This window comes from Thalassophryne amazonica, chromosome 1 (genome assembly GCF_902500255.1).
Source record: "Thalassophryne amazonica chromosome 1, fThaAma1.1, whole genome shotgun sequence".
Classification (NCBI taxonomy): domain Eukaryota; kingdom Metazoa; phylum Chordata; class Actinopteri; order Batrachoidiformes; family Batrachoididae; genus Thalassophryne; species Thalassophryne amazonica.
Window position 1 is genome coordinate 102849803 of NC_047103.1, and position 22538 is coordinate 102872340.

The 22538-nt window shown below is 45.4% G+C and overlaps 1 protein-coding gene across 1 annotated transcript in view; it reads right to left on the minus strand.

Moving 5' to 3' along the window:
• reck (reversion-inducing-cysteine-rich protein with kazal motifs) overlaps positions 1-22538 on the minus strand; it is a 508306-nt gene that overhangs the window by 272378 nt on the left and 213390 nt on the right. The window contains exon 7 of the mRNA XM_034173078.1: positions 18097-18130. Coding sequence (XP_034028969.1) covers positions 18097-18130 — 34 coding nt within the window. The remainder of the gene's footprint in view (positions 1-18096; positions 18131-22538) is intronic.

Sequence of the window (22538 nt, forward strand, 5' to 3'; positions counted from 1 at the left end):
CGTCATCGGCCTGTTTCGACCTGAAAACATCCTAATTTAAGGCTTAATTCAAGCAGGACGTCGTGAGAGAACAGAGAAGATTCAGAAGAGGCCGGTATGAGGACTTTATGCGGACATTCCACTGTTTAAGGACATTTTGTAATGAAAGACGTGCGTGCAAATTCGCCGAGTCGTTTCCGTGACGACTCGGCAAATCTGTGTGTGCCGCGACAGGAAAAACACCTCCGTGTTGAAAACCATTTGTAAAATTCAGGCGGCTTTTGATGGCTTTCAACAAGTGAGTAACTGAGAAATTGTTTAACAGCTTGGGCATGTTCCAACTTGCCCGTTAAGGTTTCCAACAGAGGTGTTTTTCCTATCGCGACCCCCCGCGGTCGGGTCCGGCCCGACATGCGACTCTTCCCGCACGTTCTTTCATTACAAAATGTCCGTTAACAATGGAATGTCCGAATAAACTCCTCATGCCGACTTCTTCTGAAAGTTCTCTGTTCTCTGATGACTTCCTGGGTCAACAGAGCCTGAAATGTGGAAGTTTTCAACTTGAAACGGTGAGACGCTGCTGCCTCGAAGCGCAGATCGCCGTCAGACGCCGTGGGCCGTCCTTAAAGCAACAGTTACAGACCAAAATCTCTCATCAGCCGTTAAAATGTTTACCGAAAACCAGCTGAATTTATCGAATGGTGTCCACTCAGTTGTGCCTTACAGTTTTGAAAAAAACTTTTATCAAACAAAGCAACAGTCTCTGAGCCATTCCTAAACAATGAAAAAACGACGAGAGGGTGGGCCACTCCTCACTCAAAGACTGCCCACAGGCGAATGACGTAACCGACAGGCGTGAAAAAACTCTTGCATGCCCACGAGGGTTCAAGCATGTCTGATGTAATCACACGTGATTCAAATCCATATGGTTTTTGAAAAAAATAATAAGGTCGGATACTTTTCTAATAGACCTTGTATATACATATATATAAGAGGTCTGTTAGAAAAGTATCGGACCTTTTTATTTTTTTCAAAAATCTGATGGATTTGAATCACGTGTGCTTGCATGAGCAAACCTTGAATCTTCGTGCGCATGCGTGAACTTTTTCACGCCTGTCGATTGCATCATTTTCTGGTAAGCAGCCTTTGTGTGGGACGTGTGCTGTGCGCTCGGCAGATTTTCATTTCAAGGAAAAAGATGGAACGACTGGAGCAGCGCCGCATCAAATTTTGCCAGAAACTGGGTGACAGCGAGGTGGAAAACATTCGGATGATTCAGACGGCTTTCTGTGACTTTTCAGTCGTGTGACTATCCGAGAAATTGTGGAAGAGGTGGGCATATCACAGCATGTCCTGTGAGACTTCCAACACGGAGGTGCCTTTGCGCCGCTGTCAGCAGCAGCAAGAATTTCACAGCCACTCTTTTCATGGCCAAATCTTCTGTCACAGTGGAATGTACCGAAAAAGTGCTGATGTCCACCTCTTCCGCAATTTCTCGGATAGTCACATGACGGTCCCGCATCACCACAGCTTTCACTTTGGAAATGATCTGGTCATTTCAGCATGTTGATGGCCGACCGGAGCGTGGCTCGCTCTCCACCATTGTGCGGCCGTCTTTAAACTGGTTGTACCGCTCCTTAATCTGTGTGATGCCCAAAGCATCGTCACCGAAAGCTGTCTGAATCATCCGAATGGTTTCCACCTGGCTGTCGCCCAGTTTCTGGCAAAATTTGATGCGGCGCTGCTCCAGTCGTTCCGTCTTTTTCCTTGAAATGAAAATCCGCCAAGCACACTGCACACGTTCCACACAAAGGCTGCTTACCAGGAAATGACGCAATCGACAGGTGTGAAAAAGTTCACACTTGCGCACGAAGGTTCAAGGTTTGCTCATGTAAGCACACGTGATTCAAATGCATCAGGTTTTTGAAAAAAATAAAAAGGTCGAATACTTTTCTAACAGACCTTGTGTATATATATATATATATATATATATATATAGATATATATATATATATATATATATATATACATACATACAGAAGACCAACCTCCACACTGACCAAGAAGCACATGGTAGCTCAGTGTTCTACCATTAATAGAAGGAAGTTGCTATTAAAACCAGAGATCCAGAGGCTACATCAGCATGGTAATGAGCAGTGTGAACGCAAGGACCAGAGCCTGGTAGGCAAGAGTAGTGTTAAGGAAGCAGATGATACCCAAATAACTCCCATGACAGAAGCATCTACTGAGCTGAGAATAAAGACTGTGGCCAGACTAAAGCAGACGTCAACAAGTACAACTCCCCCTCACTGACAAGGTCCTGTCAGCAGAGATGCATCCGGAAAACCTGGAAGTTAGTTAACTAACAGAGGTATAGAAGGACATCATAAAACACCGGCCCTAGATGGATAATAAGTACAACAATATGTCCATAATTGAGGACCTAGAAAGTGCCAAACAAAGGCTCACAGCTCTGGCTACTTGGCTGAGGAGATACACTACAGGAACAGAGGCCAAGAAAATAAGCAGGTTGTTCTCAAATGACCCATCCATGGTATATTCCCAGCTGAAAGGGGAAAACAGTAATACAAGAACAGACCCGACCATGAAGTGAGATTGAGCAATACTGGAAGAACATCTGGGAGAAAGAGGTATCACACAACACCAATGTCACGTGGCTGGTGGACCTAAGAGCACACCACACCCACTTCCCAGAAAAAGAACCAATCAACATCATAAAGGTAGACATCCAAAAACAAGTCTCGGGGATGAACAGCTGGATAACACCAGGGCCTGATATGATCCACGCCTACTGGTTGAGGAGGCTAACAGTGTTCCATATGCGCCTGACAGTACAAATAAGTGGGCTACTAACAGCAGGTACTCCCCACACTGGCGACTACACCCCAGGACAATGCTGATCATGATGGACCCCAACATGTGTATGCCACCCTCAAACTACCAGCCAATTACCTGCCTCTCCATAACATGGAAGCTCCTATCAGGCATCACAGCAACCAAGCTGAATAAACACACGAGTCAACACATGAGCACAGCTCAGAAGGGCATTGGAAACAATACCAGAGGGTCAAAGCACCAGCTACTGGTTGGCTGAGCAGTATGCCAGGACTTGAAGACCAGGCAGACCAACATGGGCCTGTGCTCATGTTGGACTACAGGAAGACCTGTGACTCGATGCCTCACATGTGGATACTGGAGTGCCTGGCACTATACAAGGCTAAAAGTGCACTGAAAACCTTCATCAGGACTCAATGGGACTGTGGAAGACTTCACTGGAGGCCAACTCCAAGGCAATCACACAAGTCATCATCAAGTGTGGAATATACCAAGGTGATGCACTGTCCCCGCTGCTGTTCTGCATAGGCCTCAACCCCCTCAGCCAACTCATCACAAAGAGCAGCTCGGGATATTGATTCAGGAATCGAGTAACCATCAGCCACCTCCTGTAAATGGATGACATCAAGCTGAATGCCAAGAGTGAGCAACATATTAACTCACCGATCCACCTCAGCAGGATCTACAGTGAGGGTATTGGGATGTCATTTGGATGGGATAAGTGTGGTCGAATGGTGGTAAAGAGAGGGATGGTGATCCGGACTGAGGGGGTGGAGTTGACAGAAGGCAGGATAGGGGACATACATTGCAGCTACAAGTACCTGGGAATCCTTCAAGCCAATGGGATCCATTGATGAAAATGCAAGAAGGCCAGCCACACCCAAATGCTTCCAGAAGATAAGACAGGTACTGAGAAGCCAGCTCAAAGGTAGGAAGAAGATGTGAGCCATCAATACATATGCCATACCAGGCATCAGATACCAAGCTGGGATAATAGATTGGCCACAGGAGGAGATAGATGCCACTGATGTCAAGACATGAAAACTCCTCACAATGCACAGAGGTTTCCACCCAAAGTCCAGTACTCTGAGGCTCTATGAGCAATGCAGGCAGGGAGGGTGAGGATTAGTGAGTGTCAGAGCCACAATCCAGGATGAGACAAGGAGCATCAATGAATACATCAGAAAGATGCCCCCCGAGATAAACTGCTACAAGAATGCATGAAGCAGCGGCAACAGACGGTGATAAGGAATAGGAGACGGATATATCATGGAAGACCAAGCCCCTCCATGGGATGTACCATCGACAGATACAGGAAGTGGTTAACATCAAGAACACCCACGAGTGGCTAGAAAAGACCGGCCTAAAGGACAGCACAGAGGCTCTAATGATGGCAGCACAAGAACAAGCCCTAAGCATAAGATCCATAGAGGCAGGAGTCTACCACGGCCAACAGAACCCAAGCTGCAGACTGTGCAATTGTGCCCAAGAGACCGTCCAGCACATAGTAGCAGGATGCAAGATGCAAGCTAGGACAGTGTACACTGACAGGCACAACCAAATGTTGGGAATCATGTACAGAAACATTTGTCCCACATATGGATTAGAGGTCCACAAGACCCGATGGGAGACGCAACCAACGATGGTTGAGAACAAAATAGCTAAAGATCCTGTGGGACTACAAATTTCAGACAGACAAGCAGCTGCTGGCCAAACAGCCAGACATAGTGGTGGTTGACAAGAGAAAGAAAACCACAGTTGTGATTGATGTGGCAATCCCAGCTGACAGCAGCATCAGAAAGGAGTATGAGAAAATAGAGAAGTACCAAGGCCTGAAGGAGCAACTGGAGCAGATGTGGAAAGTAAAGTCCAAACTGGTCGTAGTGGTAATAGGAGCACTAGCAGCTGTAACCCTCAAGTTGGAAGAGTGGCTCCAGCAGATTCCAGGCACAACATCAGAGGCATCTGCCCAGAAGAGTGCAATCCTAGGAACAGCTAAGATACTGTGCCAAACCCTCAAAGTCCTAGGCCTCTGGTAGAGGACCCGAGCTTGAGGAACACACATATATATATCGCCTTCCCTGTTGGGGTGTGTGTGTGTGTGTTTTACACACACACACGTATTTTCCAGAGTATACACCTGAATAAGTCACACTGGTCAAAAAAAGAATGACTCTTTAAGAGAAAAAAACATAAATTGCACCAGAATATAAATTGTGTGTACCATTTACATATGTACAACACAAAAAATACTTTAGCCATCCGAAGCTAAGTGTTATGTGGGCCGCTGAAGAGGAGGTACTGCTGGCCATCACCAGATGGCACCCTGCCACACTGGCACCTTTTGGCCCTTAGATGGCGCACGGGCCGGTTGGCCTCTCTGACATCTCCAGGTGCGCTCTTTGGCTGTCAGCTGATTGTCATCACTATCATCTATAAAAGCCTGGGAAGGACACCATAACTCTGCCGAGTTATCAGCTTACCACACAGGTAAACCTACTCAGCCGTTTTGTGCCGTATGCACATTCATTGTTACTGAAGACTTTGCAGTTGTAACTTATACTTGCAGCTTGTAGCTGGGTTTGTGAAAGTTGGAGGAGTTGGCGTCTCCACTCCTCACTTCTGACTTACTGAGTATAACCATTGACACTGCACGTTCTCCAGTTTTCCTCTGTACTCTGGGTTGTATATGGATTTATTCCTTCAGGAGGTTTTCTGTGAGTTGCTGACTGTTTGCTGGGAGTACACTCATCAACCTTAACCTGTTTTTGCTTCTGCCAGCAGTACCAGTCCAACAGCCTCGAGCGGGGGCCACCTGGGGAATCAGGTCTTGGCGGCTCTGCTGTATTGCAGGCCTATGGTTGGTGGTGGGGCTTCGTGGGTTCCGGCTCTTCTCTGGATAGGCGTCTCCTACCCTCGGGCCTGCCCACGTGTCACCATTTTGTTGTTAATTGGACTAAGCATATTCGACTTTGTTTGCACTTTTGCATAATAAATTGTTATTTATTGGAACTCCTATTGACCGCTCATTTACGCCCCCTAACGTGGGTCCGTGAATTCACTTTCCCAACAGGATAACTCGGCCACGTCATGGATTCTGAGGGGTGTTTACCACCTAATGACCGATCAATGGAAGGGCAAGGTGTGCTGGATCCACCAAGAGGATAGCTGGGTGAGCTGCGGCACATTCTGTCTAACCTCACTGCTCAGTTGGATTTATTAACTGAGTAGGACTCTCACCTCAGCCATTGGATGGAGGCTCTCACCGCACAGGTAGACACGCGCGCGTCAGGCGCGGCCGCAGCCGCTCCCCCTCCAGTGGATCTGCCGCCAAACAGAGTTAATCCAGTGGTCATTCATAGGTCCCCCCCCTCGTCGCCCGAAGCTTACATAAGTCCCCCGGAACTGTACGGTGGTGGTGTTGAAATGTACGCGGACTTTCTGATGCAGTGCGCTTTTTCACAACGGCCCGTTATGTACACGTCAGAGCACAGCCGGGTGGCTTACGTAATTAATTTACTTCGGGGCAGAGCACGCGCCTGGGCTATGGCGCTCTGGAAACGAGATTCATGGGTCCTCTCTACTTATACTGAGTTTATAAGGGAGTTTCGACTGGTGTTCGATCATCCCAATAGAGGCGAGGCCGCTTCTAATATGCTGCTGTCAATAAGACAGGGACGACGGAGTGCAGCTGATTATGCAATCGACTTCTGCATTGCGGCAGCGAGGTCGGGTCTCACTCTGCGCCGCCTTTGTAAACGGGCTGTCTCCAGCCCTAAAGGAGTATCTGGTGGCTAAGGATCAGCTGCGGGATTTAGATGGGCTTATCGATCTAGTTATTCGTCTTGACAATCGGTTAGAGGAATACAAGTGGGAGCGAGACGAAGGGCATGGCCAGGTGCGCGCCGTCCCTCTCCCTTCCAGGTCTGAAGCAGCGCCGTCCTCTCCCCGCTCCAAAGCCAGAGCTTTCCGCGTAGCACCAGCTCCCCCTGCTGACGAAGCTATGGACACGAGCAGGGCAAAAATGAAAGTAAAACAAAGGAGGCTGGCATGTGGAGAGTGTGTTTACTGCGGCTCGAATGAGCATGCGCAGAATAAGGGGCCCCAGGTGGTTAAACAACAAAGCGCAACCTTAGAGACTGGGCTAAGAGTGAGCCATACTAACCATACGGGTGTCCCACGCAAATGCGCATGATTCCCAGTAACAATCCTCTGTGGGGATTTAACCATTACCGCTCCAGCACTGATCGACACGGGGTCGGAAGGGAACTTACTGGATAGTCGGTGGGCTAAGGAGGTAGGGCTCCCTCTGGTGGCCGTTCCTTTACCATTGAAGGTGCGGGCACTAGATGGCACCCTGCTACCAGAAATCACACACCAGACACAGCCTTTAATTTTGGTTGTCTCTGGAAATCACAGGGAGGAGATTGTGTTCTTTGTAACACCTTCTACCTCCAGGATTATTTTGGGATTTCCATGGATGGTTAAGCACAATCCCCGGATTGATTGGCCGTTTGGGGTTGTGGCTCAATGGAGCAAAACCTGCCACCGAGAATGTTTAAGATCCTCGGTGCCACCCGGCGATGAAGTTAAAGAGGAGGTCAGAGTCCCCCCAATCTCACGGAGGTGCCGTCTGAGTATCATGACCTTGCTGACGTCTTCATCAAGGATCTGGCACTCACCCTGCCCCCGCATCGACTGTATGATTGTGCCACTGATTTGGTTCCAGGCGCTGAGTATCCGTCCAGCAGACTGTACAACCTCTCAAGTCCTAAACGTGAATCAATGGAGACCTACATGCGGGACTCATTAGCTGCCAGGCTAATCCATAATTCTTCATCCCCGTTAGGTGCAGGTTTCTTTTTGGTGGGCAAGAAGGACAGTGGTCTCCGTCCATGCATTGATTATAGAGGGTTGAACGAGATTACGGTTCGCAACCGATACCCGTTACCTCTATTGGATTCAGTGTTCACGCCCCTGCATGGAGCCAAAATATTCACAAAACTGGATCTTAGAAATGCTTATCATCTGGTTCGGATACGGAAGGGAGACGAGTGGAAGACGGCATTTAACACCACCTTAGGTCACTTTGAGTACCTGGTCATGCCGTTCGGCCTCACTAACGCCCCCGCGATGTTACAAGCTTTGGTTAACGACGTTCTGCGGAATTTCCTGCACCGATTCGTCTTCGTTTACCTAGACGACATCCTCATCTTCTCCCCGGACTCTGAGACTCATGTTAAGCATGTCCGTCAGGTCCTTCAGCGGTAATTGGAGAACCGGCTGTTTGTGAAGGCCGAGAAGGGTGAGTTCCACAGCACTTCTTTGTCCTTCCTGAGGTTTCATCTCCTCTAACTCCATCGCACCTGATCCGGCTAAGGTAGCGGCGGTGAGAGATTGGCCCCAACAAGTAAATCGTAGCAAGCTGCAACAGTTCCTAGGGTTCGCCAATTTTTACAGGAGGTTCATTAAGGGCTATAGTCAGGTAGTTGGTCCCCTTACAGCCCTGACCTCCACATAAGTCCCCTTCACCTGGTCGGACCGGTGCGAAGCCGCGTTTAGGGAGTTGAAACACCGGTTTTCGACTGCACCAGTTCTGGTGCAGCCCGATCCTAACCGCCAGTTTATTGTTAAGTGGATGCCTCTGACTCAGGGATAGGAGCCGTGCTGTCCCAGAGTAGGGAGTCCGATAGTGTTCTCCACCCCGTGCTTACTTCTCCCACAGGTTAACCCCCGCTGAACGGAACTATGACGTTGGCAATCGGGAACTCCTGGCAGTGAAAGAGGCCCTTGAGGAGTGGAAACATCTGTTGGAGGGAGCTGTGGTCCCATTTATGGTTCTCACTGACCATTGGAACCTGGAATACATCCAGACCGCTAAGCGTCTGAACCACAGACATGCCCGATGGTCATTGTTCTTCGGACGCTTCAACTTCAAGATCACTTATCGCCCCGGGACAAAAACCATTTGGTCTGACGCCCTGTCCCGGGTGCATTAAGAGGAAGATGGAGCAAGGCTGTAGGACCCACCAGACACCATCATTCCGGAATCCACTGTCGTCGCAGCCCTCACGTGGGACGTGGAGGGAGTGGTCAGGGGGGCCCTGATGCGTCACCCGGATCCCGGAGGTGGTCCTCCCAACAGGCTGTATGACCCACCAGACGCTCAGACTGCCGTGTTGGACTTCTGCCATGGTTCCAAGCTCTCCTGCCAGCCAGGGGTGGGAAGAACCGTGGCAGTGGTCCGGCAGCGGTTCTGGTGGGCGTCAGTTGAAGCCTACACCAGGGACTATGTCCAGGCCTGTACCATCTGCGCCAGGGGCAAGGCAACCCATCAGCCAGAGAAGGGGCTCCTCCAGCCATTGCCTGTGCCTCATTGCCCCTGGTCCCATATCGGATTGGACTTTGTCACGGGCCTCGCTGCGTCCCAGGGGAAGACAGTAATCCTGACGATAGTGGACCGGTTTTGCAAGGCGGACCACTTCGTGGCCCTCCCGAAACTCCCGACTGCCCAGGAGACTACAGACCTCCTGGTCTACCACGTTGTGCGTCTGCATGGTATCCCCACGGACATGGTCTCAGACCGTGGTCCTCAGTTCTCCTCACAGGACTGGAGGAGGTTCTGTAGGGAGATGGGGGCCACCCATCTCTGTCGTCCGGGTACCATCCTCAGACCAACGGTCAAGCAGAGCGGTCCAACCAGGACATTGAGCAAGCGCTTAGATGTGTCACCTCTGCGCACCCGACGGCCTGGAGTCAACATCTGGCCTGGATCGAGTATGCTCACAACAGCCAGGTTTCGTCATTCACCGGCCTCTCCCCATTCGAGGTCTGTTTGGGGTACCAGCCCCCGTTGTTTCCGGCAGTGGAGGGAGATGTCGAGGTGCCATCGGTCCAGGCCCACCTTAGGAGATGCCGTTGGGTGTGGAAAAAAGCCCGCTCTGCTCTCCTGAAGGCCCGGACGCGGGCTAAGGTCCATGCAGACCGCCGATGAGCCCCGGCCCCAGCTTATCAGCCCGGGCAGGAGGTGTGGTTATTGACCAAAAACATCCCTCTGTACACGGACTCCCCGAAGTTAACTGACCGATACATCGGACCATACCGGATCCTCAAGGTCATCAGCCCGGCCGCAGTGAAGCTCCAGCTCCCAGCTTCACTGCGGATACACCCGGTGTTTCACGTCTCCAAGATCAAACCATACCACACATCAGACCTCTGCACCCCCGGACCGGCACCGCCTCCTGCCCGCATCATCTACGGAGAACCGGAGTGGACCGTGAGGAAGCTCCTGGATGTACGTCGGAGGGGTCGGGGGTATCAATACCTGGTAGACTGGGGTTATGGCCCAGAAGAACGCTCCTGGGTGAAGAGGAGCTTCATTTTGGATCCCGCCCTCCTGGCGGATTTCTACCAGAGGCATCCCGACAAGCCGGGTCGGGCGCCAGGAGGGGCCCGTTGGGGGGGGGGGTCCTGTTGTGTGGGCTGCCTGTTGGCACTTTTCGTGCTCCAGAAGGTGCACTGGCCAGGTGGATCCTCCAGGTGCACCATTTGGCTGTCAGCTGTCTGACATCACTCATCACCTCATTTCAAAAAGCCTGGGAGAGACACCATAACTCTGCCGAGTTATCAGCTTAACGCGCAGGTAAACCTACTCAGCGGTTTTGTGCTGTACGCACATTCATTGTTACTGAAGTCTTTGCAGTTGTGACTTATACTTGCAGCTTGTAGCCGAGTTTGTGGAAGTTGGAGTCTCCACTCCTCACTTCTGACTTACTAAGTATAACAATTGACACTGCACGTCCTCCAGTTTTTCCTCTGCACTCTGGGAGTATTTGGATTTATTCCTACAAGAGGATTTCTGTGAGTTGCTGACTGTTTGCTGGGTGTTCACACACCCACCCTAACCTGTTTTTGTTCCTGCCAGCAGTACCGGGTCTGACAGCCACGAGCGGTGGCTACCTGGGGGAATCAGGACTTGGCAGCTCTGGTATGTTGCAGGTCTCCGTTGGCGGTGGAACTTCGTGGGTCCCGGCTCTTGTCTGGATAGGCGTCTCCTACCCTCAGGCCTGCCCACGCATCACCTTTTTGGTTATTGATTGACTTTAGCATATTTGGTTTTGTTGCATATTTGCATAATAAATTGTTATTTATTTGAATTCCTATTGGCCGTTCATTTACGCCCCCTGGCGTGGGTCTGTGCATTTCACTTTCCCAACATATACACAGGTGCAAAAAATTATAGGCTGTTCATCTACAATGATCTCCAATGCTTTAAAATGGACAAAAAAAAACCAGAGACGCGTGGAAGAAAATGGAAAACAACCATCAAAATGGACAGAAGAATGACCAGAATGGCAAAGGCTCACCCATTGATCAGCCCCAGGATGATCAAAGACAGTCTGGAGTTACCTGTAAGTGCTGTGACAGTTAGAACACACCTGTGTGAAGCTAATTTATTTGCAAGAATCCCCCGCAAAGTCCCTCTGTTAAATAAAAGACGTGCAGAAGAGGTTACAATTTGCCAAAGAACACATCAACTGGCCTAAAGAGAAACGGAGAATACTTTGTGGACTGATGAGAGTAAAATTGTTCTTTTTGGGTCCAAGGGCCGCAGACAGTTTGTGAGACGACCCCCAAACTCTGAATTCAAGCCACAGTTCATAGTGAAGACAGTGAAGCATGGTTGTGCAAGCATCATGATATGGGCATGTTTCTCCTACTATGGTGTTGGGCCTATATTTCGCATACCAGGTATCATGGATCAGTTTGGATATGTCAAAATACTTGAAGAGGTCATGTTGCCTTATGCTGAAGAGGACATGCCCTGGAAATGGGTGTTTCAACAAGACAATGACCCCAAGCACACTAGTAAACAAGCAAAATCTTGGTTCCAAACCAACAAAATTAATGCCTTGCAGAAAAACTATGGTTATACAACTAAATACTAGTTTAGTGATTCACAGGATTGCTAAAAAAGCAGTTTGAACATAATAGTTTTGAGTTTGTAGCGTCAACAGCAGATGCTACTATTATTATGAACACCCCCTTTTCTACTTTTTTTTACTAATAGCCCAATTTCATAGCTTCAAGAGTGTGCATATCATGAATGCTTGGTCTTGTTGGATTTGTGAGACTCTACTGAATCTACTGGTACCTTGTTTCCCATGTAACATTAAGAAATATACTCAAAACCTGGATTAATCTTTTTAGTCACATAGCACTACTATTATTCTGAACACTACTGTATGTGTGTTTCTGGTATTCATCACATTGTGGGCACACAGGTGGTTTACACAGTCAATTCATGGCATAGCATCGGCCCACGAGGCACCTCTACCAGTAATTGTGTGAAATGTGTATGTGCTCACTTGCACCCCCTTAAATTTTTTTCGATGCCAGTACACTCATGCACATCCTTCACATATGGTTGGATGCCGCCCACTTACTGGTCCTCATTAGGGAGGAGGTAGATAGGATAACGTTTCATTAGCTCTGCAACAAATGTACCATCTTAATTAAGAAGGCTAAATCTGAATTTTATCTTTGATTTTATCTAAAATCACCAAAAATTTAAAAGATCCCAAGTTTTAGAAAGTTGTGAGATCTGCTTCTGGTACTATGTCTCCTAGTGAACTGCCTAATTTCCATGTGAAAATTCTGAAATCTTACTGATAAATGTGCCTTGTTAAATTGTTTTAAAGAACATTTCATTAAAGTAGGGCACTTGCTTGATTCCTTCAACTGTGATTTTAAAAATACCATTTTAAATAGTGAATCTGCTTTTGTAAGATGTCTTCCTGTTGATTGTTCATTTCATTTTCATTTTAAACCTGTGTGTGTTTCTGAGGGGCAGCACGGTGGCTTAGTGGTTAGCATTATTGCACTATTGCCTCACAGCAAGAAGGTCATGGGTTCAATTCCCGCCTGTGGCCTTTCTGTGTGGAGTTTGTGTGTTCTCCCCATGTTTGCGTGGGTTTCCTCTGGACGCTCTGGTTTCCTCCCACATCCAAAGACATGCAGGTTAGGTGAAATGGAATCTTTAAATTGTCCGTAGGTGTGCGAGTGGGTGTGAATGTGTTTGTTTGTCTGTTTGTGGCCCTGTGACAGACTGGCGTCCTGTCCTGGGTGTACCCCGCCTCACGCTCTATGACTGCTGGGACAGGCTCCAACTCCCCGCGACCCTTAATTGGACTAAGCGGTTGAAGATGTGTGTGTGTGTGTGTGTGTGTGTGTGTGTGTGTGTGTGTGTGTGTGTGTGTGTGTGTGTGTGTGTGTGTGTGTGTGTGTGTGTGTGTGAGAGAGTGTGTTTCTGAGGTCTGTAAGGTGCTAAAGCTGTTGGGTTCCAATAAATCAGCTGGTCCTGATGGTTTGTATCCACTTATTTTAAAAGTTGGCTGCAGATCTGACTGCTGAGCATCTAACTTGGATTTTGTATTTGAGCCAAAACACAAACAAATGCCCTAAAGTTTGGAAAACTGCTTTTGTCATCCCACTGCTAAAAGGAGGCAAACCTTCAAATTTGAAAAATTATAGACCTATTTCAAAATGATGCATTTTGGTAAAAGCATTTGAAAAGTTCATCTGTGATCAATTGAAGGACTTTTTAGAATCAAACAATATTTTAAACCCTCTTCAGTCTGGTTTAGGAAGCAACATAGCATTATTATTGCTATTCTAAAAGCTTTAAATGATGTGTTTGAGGCATTGGATTCTAAAACATTTTGTGTTGCACTGTTTCTTGATCTTTCAAAGGCATTTGATACAATGGATCACAGTCTCTTGTTAGAAAGTCTTTACAATCATGGTGTCTCCACACTGTCTCTTGGTTTGCTGATTATTTGGCAAGTAGGACAACATGCATTCAGATGGCTGGTGTTAATTCCACCTTTAAGGTCACTACAGGTGTTCCTCAAAGTTCAGTTTCAGGACCTATTTTGTTCACAATATATATTTCAGATCTGTGTACAAACCTATCAAATGCTTTCTATCATCTTTATGCAGATGACACTGTAATCTATTGTTGTTTATCCTCAATTGCAGAAGCATTTGAATTTTTTGCAGTCCATGTTTGACGTAGTGCAGTGTCATCTGGAGAAATTCAAACTGTTCTTGAATGCTGAATAATCCAAAATAATGTTTGTTTGTTTTTTCAAAGTCACCTGTTTCCTTAGAGAATACACCATTAATTAAAACTGCTTGCGGTAAAACTCTTGAGCTAGTCAGGAGTTACAAGTATTTGGGATTAATTATTGATTTCTTTTAAAGTAGACCTGCATTGAAATAAATGCAGTCAGATCTTTGGACCAAAAAATGACTTCTATTTACACATAAGATCCTTCTGAATGTAGTAAAGTAAATCTGCAAGCCCAGATCTGTCATTCAACGGAGAAATCTTCGTTTAAAAAAGACAAATTTACAGCTAAAATTTAGCCCTCCGCAAAACTGTCATCACATCCGGGACATTACTGAGACGTCACAGAGAAGACCCTATCCCAGCATGCACTGCGCGCACCAACTGTAATTTGTGGATTTACGTCAGTTTGCATCTGCACCTTTTTCTTGTCTTATACGGAAGGATCTACTTTTTTAAAACTTCATATTGTCTTGCAGCACGTTTGGTGAGTACACATTTCTTTTATTTGTGCTTGAAAATTATTTTGGGGGACTTTTTCATACGCCCATTTGATTGAGTGGTGTCGCATTGAAAATCTTTCTTTCGCCTCCGGTGTTACCGTCGCGGGGTACGGAGGCGGGACCCGCAAAGAATTCAAGTCATTAAAAAAATATAAACCTCTCTCAGTGGCCATGGAGCTCTGCAGGTCTGATTACCGAGATGTGCGGTGCTGCGGATTTTGCCGCAAGAAGTCTGTCCTTGCGAGCAACAGGTGTCACCGGCCGCTTCGCATTAAAACAGCGAGCGTAGTCTCTGGACTTGTGCCAAGTTGGCTGTACCTCGATTCAGTGGACAGAGAGGTGGTGCCGGCTGTACAGCAGACACGGGGGCGGTGTGAGTGGCCCGCTGCGGCGTTTACTGAGCCTGCAGACTCAGTAAGTGCATCGGAGGCAGAGAGGGAGGCGTCGGGGAAGAACGTCGCCCGCTGTCGATGTCGCCGCTGATCTGAGCATGCAGAGCTGTATCTCACATTCATTGCTGCTTACTTTTGGATGCTGAAACCAGGATGTGTATAACAGTAACATTACTAACAGATAAAATCAATTTCAATGTGGGATCAAACAAACAAACAGTTTTCGCTGAGGGCCAAATTTTAGCTGCAAATTTTTCATTTTTAAATGAAGATTTCTCCGCTGAATTACAAATTTGGGCTTGCAGATTTACTTTACTGCATTCATAAGGGTCTTATAAATACATATCAGCTATTTCTTTCTGAGATCTGACCACATTTATTTCAATGCAGGTCTACTTTAAAGTTAATCATAAACACGTGATCTCCAAATTAAGGGTGAAGCTACGCTTCCTTTAAAGAAATAAGACATTTTTCCTTAAGGCCCTGTCACACCTTGACAATTTAGCCTGTGTATGCCGACCGTATTAAAAACTCTGGCGCACGCTGCCACATGTCTAATAAATTAATGCAGCTGTCACACCTTGACGATTAACCAGCGTATGCCGACAGCCCCTTTTACACCCAGTGGTTCGGGTTGGTACTGCACCGTGTGGTGCGCATCAGAAACAGAGTAATTTAACATTATTTTATTTTTATTTTCATTTTTTATCTTGGTTGACCATTTTCATTGTGTACAGGATGATGATGAGTGGACTGGCTGTGGGAAATGCTGCAGTAAATGAATGAAGCGCTGTCTCTTTAAATGTTGAAAGCACTGGCTGCTTCTTGATCAGGTCCAGCGGACCTGATCAGGTCTGCTGATCATGTCACCATTCACCATGAAACATGTTTGCATTAAGATGTGTGAATACAGACAGAACTTGAATGGGCAGGAAGATATACTTTACAGTGCATTAGGTTTTTGTATCTGAAGTGTGATATATGTTCTTAGACATCTCATCTCAGAGATGTTCATGAACATCAATCAGTTTACGTTATGCAGCATTAACAACAAATGGATTGTCATGTTTTCATGTTCTAAAATACTGTCACTATGAAATATGTATTTACAGATGCCCAACATTACAAGTCAGACTGTGGAAGGGGATGACTCCCAACCTTCTCTCCCTCCAAAAAACCAAACAGATGATGCGCCTCATCCAAATTCCTCAACAGATACATTCATGTTTATGATAAATGGACTGCATTTATATAGCGCTTTTCCATCTGCATCAGACACTCCAAGCGCTTTAAAATTATGCCTCACATTCACCCCTATGTCAGGGTGCTGCCATACAAGGCGCTCACTACACACAGGGAGCAATAGGGGATTAAAGGCCTTGCCCAAGGGCCCTTAGTGATTTTCCAGTCAGGTAGGGATTTGAACCCATGATCTTCTGGACTCAAACCCAACACCTTAGCCATTAGACCATCACTTCCCCTGACCATCACGTCAGATTTAAATTTATACTCCCTCTTTGTCATGTTGTGGTCTTCTTTTTTCTTTTAAGTATATAAAAGGAGGAAGGAAAATAAGATTTATGCAGGCACAGAATGGCTGGGCAGGAAGAAGTATTTAAATATGAATTTTAGGGCCAATTCACACAAAGCATGATTGAGGACGAATGGTACAAAAAAGGAGGAATCGTATGCCACTCATGAAAAATCTCAGCCGCCTCGGACACCTCATACAGCAGTCACCACAACAATTCAGACACAGCACATGCACTCCACATTCGCGTGACGCTCGTGCTGGAAACCCAGTCAAACGGCGGGGCAAGATGAGGTCACATTGCCATCTGACCATACGAGGTCTGTCCATAAAGTATCATACCTTTTTATTTTTTTTTTAAACTATATGGATTTGATTCATATGTTTTCACGTCAGACAAGCTTGAACCCTTGTGCGCATGCGTGGGTTTTTCCACGCCTGTCGGTGACATCATTCGCCTGTGAGCACGCCTTGTGGAAGGAGTGGTCCCGCCCAGTCGTCGGATTTTATGCATCAATATTCTTTTATTCATATATAAAACTTCTAATGTTGTGTGTATTGATTAATCAAACAAAATGCTTTGCATGTATTCCATTTCATTGATATGTGTTTCTTTGCAACTGATGTGTGTTAAATGTGAGGTTTTTGACTTATCCATGTTGTGATAACAGTGGAATATTCTGTTAACCAAGTGGTGTGTGTCGGATGTGTTTAAGCCTTTAATAACATTATATTCATCCCAAAATGTCTTAGAACAAATAGTATGCCAAAATAGTTAATGTGTTTAAATAATTGAATCATTTTTGTTTGCCTTTCTAACAGATGAAGATTTCTGTGAAATTACACACCCTGAATGGGCAGAGTTTAGTGACGTCAGTCCCCTTTAAAAAGTTAGAATGGAATCTCTCTCTCTCGCTTCAACTTCTCTCTTGCAACTCTCCTGCAAGCCTCTGTTGCAACTCCTCCCTCTTCTTTTCTTAAACGCTTTAATTTCATTTTTGGGTGAACAAGGCCCCATGCTAACTAAGCTAAAACTACCACGTGGCTTCATTGATTCATTGTTATTCTTTGACAAACTTTTAACAAAGTAATAGCCTAACGCTTTAAGGTGCGTCAAGTCTTTTGAATTTTTAAGAGAATTTCCGAGCTGAACTTTTCAAAATAACAGCGAATTTACAGAAAAGCGACTTTCCTTTTCTGTAGGCTAATTTTACAATGCCGCTTTTAAAGTTTTATTTTTTTCTAAATTCACAATTCTTTTAATCTGGCTCCAACAAACTTTTTAAAAGCTACCAGAAACCATTTTCAACAAATGCCTTACACCTCTGGGGTCCAACAAGCTGACGACCTGACTACAAGCAGCCATCCTATCGTTAAAGCCAGCCGACACAAGTCTTTGGGGTCACGCGGGGATACCACTGAGTTAACCCCCGACCCAAGTGAGCACGCTGCAAAGAGCCTACATTAACGATGTAGGCTTCTTAACAGGCCACCTGTGTTCAGTATTTGTTAGTAAACTGTGTGTAATGTGTAGTGTTTTGAATGTCACACTGTTGGCCCCGGACCCCACATGTGATGATTAAATAGTTGGTTCCCACCAAGCACATTAACCAGTCTGTGTGTGTGTATGTGTGTGTGTGTGTGTGTGTGTGTGTGTGAGAGAGAGAGAGAGAGAGAGAGAGAGAGAGAGCATCAAGAACTTACTTTCATTTTTGGTGATGCAGCTGTAGAGGGGTTTCTACAAAAAGAGGAGAAAAAGCTGTGTTGAAAGTTCATTGCTGAAGACATTCACCTGCTTCAAATGGTTTAACGGGTTTCAAAACCTGACACACTCAATCTCTTGTTTGATCTTCATTCTTTTCATTTTTCATGAGAAATAGGACATTTGCAAGATCCAGAAGATGGCAAAACAAAATTCCTGTGATTTCTGCCAGTGAGACCCTATCTTCCATGCAATTCGAAGCAGTGCACAGCAGTCAGGGTTCCCACCAAGATTTTTTCAGAGCAGAGAACATGCCATGACATAACCACATGGCGAGTGCTGCAGACATCTCCCCCCACCCCCACCTCCTGGAAAATTTTGAAATTTGGAAACCTCTGAAACATAATTTCATACATTTTGAGGTCCTAATTTTGTGAAGTAAAGCCCAATTTTTATCTTTGCTATAGCCTTACCTTGAAGCAAAAAAAAACAAAAAAAAAAACAAGGCATCAGGCCAAAACACAGAAGAGTGTAGAAATGTGTTAGAGGAACATCAGAAGTGCTAATTTATACACAGCAGTTATTCAAATAAAATTCTTACAAATGTGTTCTTCTTGACTTCAAGTTTAATTTCTGATTACTATACAATTTGAAGTTAAAAATGTTTCTTACAATAGAAAACTTGTAATTAAAATAGTTTAAAGTAAAAAAAAAAGATTATTTAGAAATCTTTGTTTATCTGTAAATTAAAACCATAATGTATCTGTTTGAAATGAGATAATTTCTTGATTATAATGGACCATGGACATTTATTTTAGACAAATAAAACAGCATGAAAAGTAGTGTGCACATTTTTAAGACCGGTAGATTCATTCATTCATTCATATCTGCATTTCAACCAGGAAAAAAGACAGCAAATAAGTATAAATATTTATTATAAACACAACAGGAAATGATGTAACAACAACTGCAGTGTGTCTGTTAATTAGGATTTCTCAATGTGACATAACCTCAAGATGAAATAATTTTGTAATTTAGGCATTTCAACATTTAATTTCATCTTCATTGACTATGTGATTACTTTTAATGTAATAATTATTAAAATATGAATTTGACTATTCTAGTGATTGTGAATGCTTTGAAATTGTGCACAATAGGGGCAGAACTTCTACCTGTGCAAGTGTGTTTTTGACTGAACTTTGACTTCATGGATGTTTAATGATTCATTCATTTAATGTTAAAATATAAAAGAAAACAGTTTTTAAAAGAATAATATAGTTGCTGTTTAAAGAGTCTTTGTTTTATTTAGAAGTGTAACAGCAGATGTTGGTTTTCAGAGACGACAGGTGAGCTGGACTCTCAGGACATTTGACCACATGAAGGTCTTGTCTGCAGCTTCAACCTGTTGGTGGAGTTTTTGGAGACACTTTCCTTACATTTTGAAGAGCAGAGATGTCCTATTCTTCCATCTGGACTTCAGGTTTTGGTATTCAACTCTATCACTGGAAGTTTTTGAAGTGAATCTGGATTTACAAGGTTTTCTGCACAGCAAATGCTGAAATGTTCCTGATGTGGGACAAGTGAAGAAATATATTTCTTAAAATATAAAGAAACACGAAACTGTGGTGTTCTATTTTCTTTACAGTTGGATTACTAGATAGTTAAAAAATAACTTATTTAAAGTTGAGACTTTTCTTGTAGTCAGAGCAGTAACAATTAAAACACTGTAGCTTTATTTGGTAAAAAAATAAAAATTGATTGAACAATTTACCACTATCACTCAGCTCGGCAGTGATTGATTCAACATTCTGCAGCTAAAGGCTAAGCTAACGTTAGCTGATAAACTTCAGCAGTGCACTAAGATCACATATTATTTTTAGATTACTCACTCACCTCAGACAAATTTGCAGAAGCTCAATTGCTGAAACTGGATGTGTGTATATATGTCCAAAAGTGAAGAATTTCAAACTGAGTGTGTCTGCTCAATAACACAGGCTGTGTCTCTACAAGTTAGTTAAGCAGAGAGACAAGAGCAGCTGTCCGGCCTCACTGACAAACAGTCACTGAAAAAAGTTCTTCCCAGCAGGGTGAAGTCCGTCATTCATTCTTCCGCTTTTTGCTTATTTTTCACTTTTTTCGAGAACACTAAACACTTCACAAAGACGGTGACTGCGACACTGCACTGTTTCTTTCTCTTTTTGCTCTGTATGCACCACTCTGCATTTAATCATTAGTGATCGATCTCTGCTCCCCTCCACAGCATGTCTTTTTCCTGGTTCTCTCCCTCAGCCCCAACCAGTCCCAGCAGAAGACTGCCCCTCCCTGAGCCTGGTTCTGCTGGAGGTTTCTTCCTGTTAAAAGGGAGTTTTTCCTTCCCACTGTAGCCAAGTGCTTGCTCACAGGGGGTCGTTTTGACCGTTGGGGTTTTACATAATTATTGTATGGCCTTGCCTTGCAATATAAAGCGCCTTGGGGCAACTGTTTGTTGTGATTTGGCGCTATATAAAAAAATTGATTGATTGATTGACTTGCTAAACCTCTGGGGGAAGTGCACCTGCTGAATCACAGAGAAAGAAGAATAATAAGATCAACTTTATTTATCCCAAAGGAAATTATTTCGCCAGAGTATCGAAACAGTGACAGTCAACAGTGAAAAATGGTTTTTTTTCGACATATGCACAAGATGTTTGACAATAATGCTTATCTGAGTAACTGAAACACTCTGAATAACTATATGCATTATATATTCATCCTGCAGAGGGGGGAGGAATTATAAAGTCTGATTGCCACAGGTAGGAAAGACCTCCTGTGGCGTTCTGTGATGCACCTGGGTGGTCTCACTCTGTGGCTGAAGGCGCTCTGACAGGATGTCAGTGTGGTATGCAGGGGGTGGGTAGTGCTGTCCCATATGCTGAGCAGTTTCCTCAACATCTCTCCTCTCTGACACCTCCACTACCCACTCTAGCTCAACCTCCAGGACAGAGCCAGCTCTCCTGATGAGTTTGTTGAGTCTGTTTGTGTCAGCTGTCTTCAGCCTGCTGCCTCAGCACACTACAGTGTAGAAGATGACACTGGAGCCCACCGAGTGGTAAACCATCTGCAACATATTTCTGATGTAAACATTGAAAGATCTGACATTGAAAGATCAGACATTGAAAGATCTGAGCCTCCTGAGGAAGTACAGTTGGCTCTAACCTTTTGTATGCACACCATCTGTGTTTCTAGTCCAGTCTAATTTGTTGTGTATGTGGACACCCAGGTACTTGTAGTAGTCCACAATGCCCACTTCAGTTCCACTGACGGTAACTGGGTTCGGACGGATCTTCTGTCTTCTGACGTCCACCACCAGCAACTTTGTCTTAAATATGTTGAGCTGCATAGTTGAGTCCACACCAGTTCACAAACCTGTACACCACACTCCTGTACTCAGCCTCCTAGTCACTGCCAAAGCAGCCCACAATGGTAGAGTCATCCGAACACTCCTACAGATGTCAGGACTGTGAGCAGAATATGAAGTCTGAGGTTTAGAGTGTGAACAGGAAGGGAAACAAGACCGTCTCAGGACAGGACCGCAATTAGCAATAAAATACATCAGCAACCACTAATTATTACCGCATGTGCACAGATAGATTTATAATTTTGAATACTTTGTGTTGCTAACTGGAAACTTAAACAATGTGTGACAAGTCCTTTAAAAAAGAAATGAAAAGAAAAAACAGAAAATCTCCCCTACGCTGTCAGTCAACCAGAGTAGGGGCCCAAGTCACAGCATAGTGGTCCCCTATGCTTAACTGTGCTGGCGAGTACCCTGACAGTGAACATCGCTGCTAGTTTCCAAGTAATGCAGTTGTTACTTTCAAAAATCCAGAAAACATGCTGTTTAAATAGAAAGAGTACGTGTGTGCACTTATCACTCATCATCAACCGCTTTTCTGGGTTCGGGTCACAGGGGCAACAGCTCCAGCAGGGGACCCCATACTTCCCTTTCCCATGCCACATTGACCACCTCTGACTGGGGGATCCCGAGGCGTTCTCAGGCCAGTGTGGAGATATAATCTCTCCACCTAGTCCTGAGTCTTCCCCAGGGTCTCCTCCCAGATGGACGTGCCTGGAACACCTCCCTTAGGAGGCGCCCAGGAGTCATCCTTACCAGATGCCCGAACCACCTCAGCTGGCTCCTTTCAATGCCAAGGAGCAGCGACTCTACGCCGAGCTTCCCACGGATGACCGAACTTCTCACCCTATCTCTAAGGGAGACACCAGCCACCCTCCTGAGGAAGCCCATTTTGGCCGCTTGTACCCGCGATCTAGTTCTTTCGGTCATGACCCAAAACTCATGGCCATAGGTGAGAGTAGGAACAAAGACTGACCAGTAGATCAAGAGCTTCGCCTTTTGGGTCAGCTCCCTTTTCATCACAACAGTACGGTAGAGCGAATGCAATAC